This window comes from Chiloscyllium plagiosum, chromosome 11 (genome assembly GCF_004010195.1).
Source record: "Chiloscyllium plagiosum isolate BGI_BamShark_2017 chromosome 11, ASM401019v2, whole genome shotgun sequence".
Lineage (NCBI taxonomy): Eukaryota > Metazoa > Chordata > Chondrichthyes > Orectolobiformes > Hemiscylliidae > Chiloscyllium > Chiloscyllium plagiosum.
In genome coordinates this window covers 76,474,699-76,486,422 of record NC_057720.1, presented here as the reverse complement: position 1 = coordinate 76,486,422, position 11,724 = coordinate 76,474,699, and the positions used below count along the sequence as shown (strand labels likewise).

The 11,724-nt window shown below is 42.5% G+C and overlaps 1 protein-coding gene across 1 annotated transcript in view; it reads left to right on the top strand.

Annotated features, from left to right (window-relative positions):
- Positions 1-4,839: 4,839 nt before the first annotated feature.
- LOC122554585 (4-trimethylaminobutyraldehyde dehydrogenase-like) overlaps positions 4,840-11,724 on the top strand; it is a 56,271-nt gene continuing 49,386 nt past the window's right edge. Inside the window, exon 1 of the mRNA XM_043699853.1 lies at positions 4,840-5,201. Coding sequence (XP_043555788.1) covers positions 5,036-5,201 — 166 coding nt within the window. The 5' untranslated portion in view covers positions 4,840-5,035. The remainder of the gene's footprint in view (positions 5,202-11,724) is intronic.

The window sequence follows — 11,724 nt, the reverse complement described above, 5'->3', positions numbered from 1 at the left end:
GTCATAGACAGAGAACACAGGGGGCTAACACCTTCAACATATTGTCTAGCTATCATTGTTAACAGCTAACCCGAGAATGCAACTCTAAAAAAAAGGGTTTTGTGATTTACACATGAAAGAAGTGAAACTATCACTGTATTCTATCAGATGAAAGGCTTAACAGATTTTTCAATGTATAATTTCAGTTACATCACACTGCAAATTTTTGTTATAAATTCTGTGTTACGATCGAGCCTTCCACAATCACCTGATGAAGGAGCGTCGCTCCGAAAGCTAGTGTGCTTCCAATTAAACCTGTTGGGCTATAACCTGGTGTTGTGTGATTTTTAACTTTGTACACCCCAGTCCAACACCGGCATCTCCAAATCATACATTTAAGAGGTATTTTGATGGACAGATAAATAGGCAGGGGATAGAGAAATACAGACCATGTGGAAGTATAAGTGTTTTTTTAGTTTATACAGGTGTCATGTTTGGCATGAGTTTGGGGTGCTGATGGTCTCGTTCCTGTGCTGTACTGTTCGTTGTAGCTTGCCCAGAAATGATGCAGGATATTTGCACATTAAGTCCCATTGCCACCTATTGAAATATCTTCAGAAAATTCTGACTCTATTCTGTTATAGACATTTATTGTGCAATGCTTAAAGTTCAATAGAAGGTTTGGAGTAGTTTGTGCAGACTAAATACTAAAACTTACAACAGACTCATCAACCTTGAAAAGGATGGAGATCATGATTTGCCAGTGGGCCAGACATTACAGATGATGTAAGACACAAAATGTGGAAGAAAAAGTTGTGAAAATCAGGGAACTAACTGGATCATACTTGTTAAAGTAGGAAGCAAGTATTGTGATAATGTATTTCAATTGAGAAATTATGGTAAAGGGCCATGCCCCATGGTGCAGGTCCATATACTTCGCCTTAGTCATCATCCTTTGCCTGCTCTACAATGACATGGAAGTCATGGTAATGACAAATAACTCCACAACTGACCTATTCCCTGTTTGGACCAGTGTCATCGCCCCAACTCTGTTCTTGCTCTACCTCACTGCATCTCACAGCTGACAAGCTCCCCGCTAGAGTGGAGCTAATGTACAGAACCAGTGGGAAATCATTCAACCTCCGTCGCCTTCAAGCCAAAAACAAACTCATCCCAACTAGTGTCATGGAGCTGCTTATGTATGTGCAATCTCTGAGGACATACTGTATACCATCACCAGCACCTTTACGAATGCATAAGAGAACATGGGTCTTACCTGGAACATCTTCATCAACTGGGTCTAGCATTGTGGAGCAAATCCCCAATCATCAAGGTCCCCGGGGAGGCCTTACAGAACGTTGATGACTTGCAATACTTCGGATGTGTCCTGTTGGCTGCCTGAGGAAAAGGATGTTTGAGGACAATGACATCAGATCTGACACCAAGGTCATGGCATACAGAGCTGTTGTTGTTCCTGCCCTCCTATATGACTCTGAGAAGTGGAATGTCTACAGCAGACACCTCAAAGCACTGGAGCAGTACTGCCAATGCTGCCTGCACAAGATCCTATGAATCCACTAGGAGGAAAGACATACCAACACCAGTGTCTTCGATCAGGCCAACATCCCCAGCTTCAAGGCACTGACCACCCTTGATTAGCTGTGATGAGCTGGACATGTTGTCCCCATGATGTGTACAGGACATTGATTAGGCCACATTTGGAATATTGCGTGCAATTCCTATTAGAATGATGTTGTGAAATTTGAAAGGGTTCAGAAAATATTTATAAGGATGTTGTCAGAGTTGGAAGATTTGAACTATGGGGAGAGGTTGAATAGGCTGGGGCTGTTTTCCCTGGAGGGTCAGAGGCTGAGGGGTGATCATATAGAGGTTTATAAAATGATGAGGGGCATGGATAGGATAAATGGACAAGGTCTTTTCCCTGGGGTTGGGTAGCCCAGAACTAGAGGGCATAGGTTTAGGATGAGAGGGGAAAGATATAAAAGAGACGTTTTCACTCAGAGGGTGGTACGTGAAAAGATTAAAAAGGGTAGTACGTGTATGGAATGAGCTGCCAGACGAAGTGTTGGAGGCTGGAACAGCATTTAAAAGGCAGCTTGTCAAATTTATGAATAGGAAGTGTGTAGAGGGATATGGGCCAAATGCTGGCAAATGGGACTAGATTGGGTTGGATATCTGGTTGGCATGGACGAGTTGGATCAAAGGGTCTGTTTCCGTGTTGTATTTCTCTATGGTTCTATGACTGACTTGAGACTTCCTAAATAGGTGCTCTACTCCCAGCTCTGAAATGGCAGGCGAGCCCCAGGTGGACAGAGGGAGCTCAGTGATACCTTCAAGGCCTCACTGGCGAAGTACGGCATTCCCACAGACACCTGGGAATCACTGGCCCAACACTGTCCAAAGTGAAGGAGGAGTATCCAGGAAGGTGTCGGATAACTCAAGACTGGCCATAGGGTAAAAGTGGAAACCAGGCAAAAACAGTATAAGGAGCACGCTGCCACACCAACACCCCACCCACCCCTTCCCATGACCCAAGTATAACAGAGCCTATGGTAGTCTTCTTGGTCAGTACAGCCACCTATGGACTAACCCTGACAGTGGAAGGGAGTCATCGTCTGCGAGGGACCACTAATGATGAGGTCTTAGACAGGCTTTGCCTGCTCTACCACCACAGGAAAAGCAAAGTACTTGGCTTCTCACGCTAGTCTATATTCCTAACATAGTAATTACAAGGAGAAAGTGAGGACTGCAGATGCTGGAGATCACAGTCGGGAGTGTGGTGCTGGAAAAGTACAGCAGGTAAGGCAGCATCCAAGCAGCAGGAGAATCGTTGTTTCAGGCAGAAGCCCTTCATTCCTGATGAAGGGCTTTCGTCCAAAACATCAATTCTCCTGCTCATAGTATGTACAGCTGGCTACAGTGACAGCCCACCTGTACATCACGTTCATTTGGTCATTTGATCCACTTTGGATCCAAGGCAGATTTTAAATGCAGTACTTACAAGACAATTCCCCAAATCTCACACAATATCAATCATTGACTTTTAAAGTCTTCTTCTTTGCACCTTCCTGACCTCCAACCTCAGTGAGCTCAGCTCATCCACAACACTCTGCACATTTCCCCAAGGCCGGATTAAGTCATACTTACCCTGACCATAGAAATATAAGAAATAGCCTTGGGGTAGGCCATTCAGACCATCAGGCCTTTTCCATCACCAATGACTTATCGGAATGGGGCCTTAAAGTCCAATTTCTTTTCTGCAAACCCGTTCCACCTCCTTGACTTTGCTTGTATCTGTTGTGGAGAAAATATAGAAAACCACCAGGAGATGCAGAGAGTTCTTCAAGAAGTAGGTCTTTTATTTGCAAACAAAAAGCTATGACACTGAGAAAGCAAATTCTCGAATGCCCACGAACCTCAAGGTCCGTGGATTTTTATATTTGTTTTATCAAGTTTCTGTTAGCTTATCAGCATGTCCAACTATATTAATCAAAGTACCTCACTATAGCTACATAATAAACCAGTAATGTTAGTTCCCATTATCTCTTTAGTTGTACATTCTATTTAATGTTATTCTAATGTCACGGTTAGATATTTATTGCTAACTCAGTTACAGTGATCTTTCCATTCCAGACTAACCTGTCATGATAGATATTTAGCTATTCCATCTATTACAATGGTATCCTGTCTCAAGCTGACTCTACTAACTATTAATTAGATATTTTAATATCATGTCCCAAATATTTGTTGTCCCAGTTCTGTCATAATAACACTTAACAGAGAAACTTGCATTATTACTTGTGTTATCTCATCATGCCATAGTGGCCTTTTAGCCTTAACCTTACTCTGCTAATTGGTGTAAGAATGTTCCATAATTCTTATTCCATCTTGCCTTTCACAGATCACAAATTGTCAGTGGTCTTCATGCTTTAACCCTTCCCATGCTTTCATGCTTTTTATTTTCCATACATCCTCTTTCCAAAATATCTTCAAATTAAAATTCTCATCTCCCGTGTTTAAATCCTTTTCCATCATGCAAAGTGACTTTTAAACATAATGCCCAAGTACATTGCACACAACTGCACACCCTGAATCTCTCTCCAATCACAGACAATAGCCTAGGTTCAAGTCTGGTATGGTGGCTCAGTGGTTAGCACTGTTGCCTCACAGCACCAGAGACCTAGCTTCCATTACTCCCTCAGGTAACTGTCTGGAGTTTGCATGTTTGTCCCTCTGGGTGCACTGGTTTCCTCCCACAGTCCAAAGGTGTGCAGGTTGGGTGGATTGGCAATGCTAGATTGCCCATAGTGTTCAGGGATGGGCAGGCTAGGTGGATTAGCCATGGGAAATGCAGGGTTGAAGGGTGGGTCAGGAAGGGATGCTCTTTTGGACAGTCTGTGTGGATTCGATGGACTGCTTCCCCACTGTGTAGGGATTCCATGAAGTCCAATATACTCCAGAGGTATATAATAACATCCCCGAATAGGATTGAAAACTGCCTACAGTACCACATTGGTCTCCGACTGTGTTTTCTCCTTTGCCCCCCATTACTTTTGATATCTGCAGTATTCTTTTTGGGGGTGCTTACCCACTTTGCAAGTCGCCTCCTGCCCTTTGTGATCCTCTTTCTCTGACACCAGAAGGTACAACATAAACATTCAAATGAGTAACATTATTTAGGACCAAAGCTAAACACAGATAGGCTTGTACATGCAACACAAGTGGTTTAACGTGTGAAACAAAATCCTTTTCCATCATCCACAGTGACTTTTAAACATAATGCCCAAGTGCATTGCACACAACTGCACACCCTGAATCTCTCTCCAATCACAGAAAAGGGGAGGGCCGGCTTGAAAGGAAAAGGCTGAAGTCAGCTTTTGTAAGAGATATTGGTGCAAGCTTCATTGAATATTTGCAATTTTTTTTTGGTTCCCTTGATGGAGTTTGCACTCTCGTCCTAAACATTTGCTGAATAAACAGTCTGCGGCTGGGGTAGTTTAACCACTGGTGTGTGGGTTCTGTTTGAAGGCCCGCTATGGAGATCCTCGGTACTCGTCTCATTTCCCCCTGTCTGCTCCGTGCCGCCTCCACCGGCGCTTTCCAACTCAAGGAGCCGCTGAATTACCGGCACGGAGGCCGGGTGCAGCCGGCCGGAGGGGACGGGGACAGCAGGGTTGAGAAGGTGTACGAGCCCGCCACAGGTAAAGAGAGCCTGCAGATTTGCAGCACGTCCACTGTGAAGTTCCACTGACCCTGACAATTGGAAATGAAACAGTTTTTGTTTTGTGAAGAGTTTAGAGAGTGCACGCCAGACTGAACTTTGCTCGACTTTGAAACTGATGCTATAGTTGCAGTAGTTTGTGAATATAACAGTTCTTGGTGCAATTAACTTCCAAACCCTAATGTCAATAAATTCTTTGCCATGGGGCACATGCACTGCTTGTTTGAAGTCGCTGCGTTTGCATTAGTCAACATTATAACCTCAGGCAAGTTTGCATGAGTTTAAGATTTTTGGTTAAAATCTTGTGCCTGTCGCAAGATATCATTGTAGGCAAAAGTGAGGAGTGCAGATGTTGGAAACCAGAGTTTAGATCAGAGTGGTGCTGGAAAAGCACAGCAGGTCAGGCAGCATCCAAGGAGCAGGTATACCTTTCTTCTGGCTTTCATGCTACAGTAGGTCGGATTGCGGCTGTAACTTTGTTTAAAAATTCCAAAGAACTTTTTGAATTCTCAGCTTTATTAACTTTGTCTACCTGATGGTTGTGGTCAAGTTAGTTTCTGAATGTTTATTCAGTCTATCAGTAAGACTGCTCTATTTTCAGCTTTGTAACTTTTCGTCTGCCTCAAAACATCAGCTGAAATCCTCATTTATTCTCATGATACTCTGGACTTGATTATTGGAGAATGGTCTCTCACTTTGTATCCTCTGTAAGCTTCAGTTCCTTCAAAATGTTGACTCTCTTCAAATGGTGTTTCACCAACACTCCTAAAGTTTTCTGACCTAAAGATTAGTTCAACATCTTGATTTTAAAATTTCCACCCTTATTTTCAAAACTGTCCATGACCTCCACCCTCTTTATCTTTGGTGATTGAGTTCATCGTATGTGTCCTGAGATAATTACACTCATCTGTTTCTGGCCTCTTGCACAACACTATGTTAATTGTTTTATCATTCTGTTGTCTAGGCCCAGGTTCAGTTATTTTAAAACGAGTCATTTTAAAACTTTAATTAAAAAATGCAATGCCTTAAGAGCTGCAAAATTGTTATGTAAACACTAACAATGTAGTCGAACAAGATATTTTTATACTTTTAAAAGCTTTTTAGCAAAATCACAAGTACAGTTTGATGCAAGTTTTAAAAAAAATGAAAACACATAATTACCACGAAAATTGATTTGTTTGGTAAAGTGGGGAGTCACATTAGCCTTTAATGAGTAGCAGGTTGGAGGTCTTTAGCCCTAGGCTCTTGAATTCTTTCTTTACACTTCCATTTACGATACTACTGTACTTAAAACCTACTAAGCGTTTGACCATCTGACCTGTTATCTCCTCTGTGGCTCATACATGGCTGTATAATGCTCTTGTGCAAGTTGATTTAATTATAGATATAAGCTAATGTTGCAGTGTGTTCTGTGTATATAGTTTGAGCATGTATGTATGTAGCTGTGGATTCTACTGCCCACAGACCAGGACAGTTATACTGACATAACCCAGATACTTTTGACTTATTCTGGTGACAGGTACTGCTTTTACTAGCATCTGACATATAACTATGATATTCAATAAGTCGTACTGACGTTTGGTATTGAGTTTCTGAGCAGACCTAGCTCCTACAACATTTGGTGCAGGAGCAGTCGGTTCCATGTTTTTTGTGGTGAAAAACCTGTTGCCCAAAGAGTTTAAACTCAGTCAAGACTGAGAGCACTGCCATCTCATTAGTGGTAAAGTGGTAGAACAGATTAACATAAGCCTCCAGTGTAACTTAGAGTCATAGAGATGTACGGCATGGAAACAGACCCTTCGGTCCAACTTGTCCATGCTGACCAGATATCCTAAATTAACCTAGTCCCATTTGCCAGCACCTGGCCCTTATCCCTCTAAACCCTTTCTATTCATCCAGATGCCTTTTAAATGTTGTAATTGTACCAACCTTCATTATTTCCTCTGTCAGCTCATTCCATACACACACCACCCTTTGCATGGAAAGAATTGCCCGTTATGTCCCTTTTAAATCTTTCTCCTCTCACCCTAAACCTATGCCCTCTAGTTTTGGACTCCCCCACACCAAGGAAAAGACTTTATCTATTTACCCATCCATGGCCCTCATGATTCTATAAACCTCTATAAGGTCATCCCTCAGTCTCCAACGCTCCAGAGAAAGCAGCCCCAGCCTATTCAGCCTCTTCCTATAGCTCAAATCCTCCAATCCTCCAATCCTAGCAACTTCATTGTAAATCTTTTCTGAACCCCTTCAAGTTTCACAACATCCTTCCTATAGGAGGGAGACCAGAATCGCATGCCATATTCCAAAAGTGGCCTAACCAATGTCCTGTACAGCTGCAACATGGCCTCCCAACTCCTGCACTCAATACTCTGACCGATTAAAGGAAAGCATACCAAACGCCTTCTTCACTATCCTATTTACCTGCGAGTCTACTTTCAAACGCAGCATGTTTCAGAATCTGAGAGCTAAACAATCGAGGGTTGTCTCACACCTTGAGCCAACTGAATCGAGTCCAACCACAGCAACATGTTTTACAGTTCTCTTTTATCACCAATCAGTGCTGAAAACAGCCCCACACCTGTGATCAACAGATGTGCACCAAAGCCTATTTGAGACTTGAGCAAAGGACATGGAAAACATATACCACTTGAATTTCCTGAAAATTATGTCCTCTAATTTATGAAAATATTTTTGCTTGAAGACTAATTTGTCTTTTGTACATGACTAATCCCAGTTCTTGGCTTACTCTGATCAATGTCAGAGTCAATGGCAATAAATGTGGCTAATTATTCTGATCAGAGATCTGAAACAGATTAGACTTGAACCTTGGCATGGTGGCCCAAAGGCAGGGACATTACCATCGCACCACAGAGTCCCTTCAATTTTGTTTTATCTACTGCTCTCTTTTGTGTGTTAATAAACATTTAAAGATTTGTCACTTATATGTCAAGTATTGGAAATGATGGGCCCTGTCCCAAATTTTTGAATCGTTTCTGGCCACGGGGCAGGTGTCAGAGGACTGGAGGAGAGTTAATGTGGTTCCACTTAACATGAATGGTGATATAGACTCACTGGTCAATAGACTAAGGAACTAACGTCAGTGGTAGGGAAACAATTGGAGAAAACAGTGTAGGAGAAAATTTATCTCCATATAGAGAGGCAAAGTTTGATTAAGAATAGTCAGCATGGCTTTGTTAGAGGGAGGTCATGCATAACAAATCTGGTGGAATTTTTCCATGAGATGGCCAAGTGTTTGGATGAGGAAAGGGCAGTTGGTATAGTTTGTATGGGTCTAAGTAAGGCCTTTGACAAGGTCCCACGTGTGAAACTGATAAAGAAGGTAAAAACTCATGGGATCTGGGGTCCAGGGTAATTGGCAAGATAGATCAAAAATTGGCTTAGTGACGAGGCAAGGTTGTGGTAAAAGCTATTTGTGGGACTGGATCCAATGTGCAGTGCTGGAACCCTGATTGTCTGTGATATTCACAAATGATGGAGATTAGAATGTTAGGGGATAAATAAGTTTGCAGGTGACACAAAGACTTACTGAGTAGTTGACAGTGAGCAGGAAGGTTTAAGGAGGATATAAATTGATTGATCAGATGGGCAGATCAGAGCCAGGTGGAATTTAACCCTGAAAAATGTGAGTGTGCACTTTGGAAGAACGAACAAGTCAATGGAATATTCAATAAATGGCAAGACAGTAGGATTCTGGGTAATCCAAGATGGAGGATGCAAAGAAATTGTCGCTATAAGAGTCGCTCTTTTTTTCTTTGAGGTATTTTAGGTGTTGGAGGTGATTTCCTCAAATTCCAGGAGCAGCAATTACTATTTTATATGCTGTTGCATTGTTTTGGAACTTTGGGGGAGAAAAGATCAAAGCAATGACACTTTTAAAAGGAAGAAGACAGAAAAAGGCAACAACCACATGGTGAGTGAGGGGGAGAGAGAGAAAGAAACCTACACTGCTGTCTGACCCAGCAGTGAATCTACAGTTACTGTCTTTGCTGTTTTGAGTTCATGTATTTCTGGACATCGGATCGAGTCTAGAAAAAATTAACAAACAACGAAATTCACAGCTGACCTTGGAGGAACCTGTGTGGGAGAGCTCACAGCACAGGAATGGATAAGTGCATAGTTTTTAAGTGTAATCTTGCAGTAAGTCTACAGTAGTTAGTAGAGTGGGTTCTTTCTTGATTATAGGTTTTATTGAGATCTGTCTCTTCATTAAATTTAAAAAATATAAACCATAAGTACTAAGTTAGCCTGGAGCACTTTTTTTTAGAATAATACGTTGGAACTATTTTCTGGGTCTGTAGACTGTGAAGGAGCAAAGATGGCCTTTAGTAGAGTGGTGTGCCCTTCCTGTCGGATGTGGGAGTTTAGGGAGAGTTTCCATATTACTGATGATTATGTCTACAATAAGTGTGTTTGGTTGTGAATCCTATCCTGTTACATGGATCAGTTGGAGTAGCAGTTAGAGGCAATAAGGACTTTACTGGACCTAGTGTGTGTGATGGATGGCAGTTGTGCGAAGGGAGATTAATAGAAGATTCAGTCAGGTAGATGGGTTACTTCCTGGAAGAGTAGGAGAGGGAGGCAGGTAGTACAAGAGTCTCCTGTGGCTGTTCCCACCTCAAACAAATATGCTGTTTTGAAAAATTTTGGTGATGGATTCTCAGCAGAACGTAGCACAAACAGCCAAGTTTCTTGTAACGAAAATGGCTCTAATGTACTGAGGGGTATGTCGAGTTCCAAGCGATCGATAATGAATGGGGACTCTGTGTAATCAAAGGCACAGACAGACATTCCTGTGGCCAGCAGTGAAAAATCAGAATGGTGTGTTGCTTCCCTGGTGCCCAGATCAAGGATATCCCTGAGAAAGTGCAGAATGTTCTCAAAGGGGAGTGGGAGCAGCAGGAGGCCATTGTACACATTGGAACTAATGACATAGGAAGGGAAATTGATGAAATTCTGAAGGGAGAATATAGAAAGTTAGGCAGGAATTTAAAAAGCAGGTCGTAGAGGGTAGTAATATCTGGATTACTCCCGGTGGTATGAGCTTGTGAGGGTAGCAATAGGAGAATGGAGCAGATGAGTCTGTCACTGAGGAGCTTGTGCAGGGGAGAAGGGTTCACGTTTTTGGATCATTGGAATCTCTTAGGGTGTAGAAGTGACCTGTACAAGAAGGACGGATTGCACCCGAGTCGGAAGGGGACTTAATATACTGGCAGGAATTTGCGAGAGCTGCTTATGAGGATTAAAAACAAGTAAGGGGGGATTGGGACCCAGGGAAATAGTGAAGAAAGAGATCGATCTGAGACTGGTACAGTTGAGAAAAGGAGCAAGTCCAACAGGGAAATTAAACTTGATTGAGTTATATGAAGAAATAACAAAGAGGATTGATGAGGGCAGAGCGGTAGATGTGATCTATATGGACTTCAGTAAGATATTTGACAAGGTTCCCCATGGGAGACTGGTTAGCGAGGTTAGATCACATGGAATACAGGGAGAACTAGCCATTTGGATACAGAACTGGCTCAGAGGTAGTAGACAGAGGATGATTGTGGACGGTTGTTTTTCAGACTGGAGGCCTGTGACCAGTGGAGTGCCACTAGAATTGGTGCTGGGTCCACTACTTTTTGTCATTTAAATAAATGATTTGGACAGGTATAGTTAGTAAGTTTGCAGATGACACCAAAACAGGAGGCGCAGTGGACAGTAAAAAAAGGTTACCTCCGATTACAACAGGATCTTGATCAGATGGGCCAATGGGCTGAGAAATGGCAGATGGAGTTTAATTCGGATAAATGCGAGGTGTTGCATTTTGGGAAAACAAATCTTAGCAGGACTTAATGGTACCACTTAATGGTAAGGTCCTGGGGAGTGTTGCTGAACAAAGAGACCTTGGAGTGCAGGTTCATAGCTCCTTGAAAGTGGAGTTGCAGGTAGATAGGATAGTGATGAAGGTGTTTAGTATGCTTTCCTTTATCGGCCAGAGTATTGAGTACAGGAGTTGGGAGGTCATGTTGCAGCTGTACAGGACATTGGTTAGGCCACTATTGGAATTTGCAAAGTTTGTGAAGGTTTGTAGCTCAGGTTGAGGTTTAGGGTGTAAGTTTGCTCACTGAGCTGTAGGTTTGATATCCAGACCTTTCATTACCTGGCTAGGTAACATCATCAGTGGCAACCTCCAAGTGAAGCGAAACTGTTGTCTCCTGCTTTCTATTTATATCTTTCTCCTGGTAGCCTGACACATGGATGAGAAAAACCACCATTACGACTGGGACATCACATCTATCCTGGGACAGGCTAAGCAAAGACATGCCAGAGAATTCCTAGAGGCCTGGCGCTCCAACCACAACGCCATAAACAAACACACAGATCTAGATGCCATCTATCAAGCCCTCAAAAAATGAACAGGAAATGACATCACCACAAATCCCAGGAACCCCATCCAGGAGAAAGATATAAATAGAAAGCAGGAGACAACAGCTTCG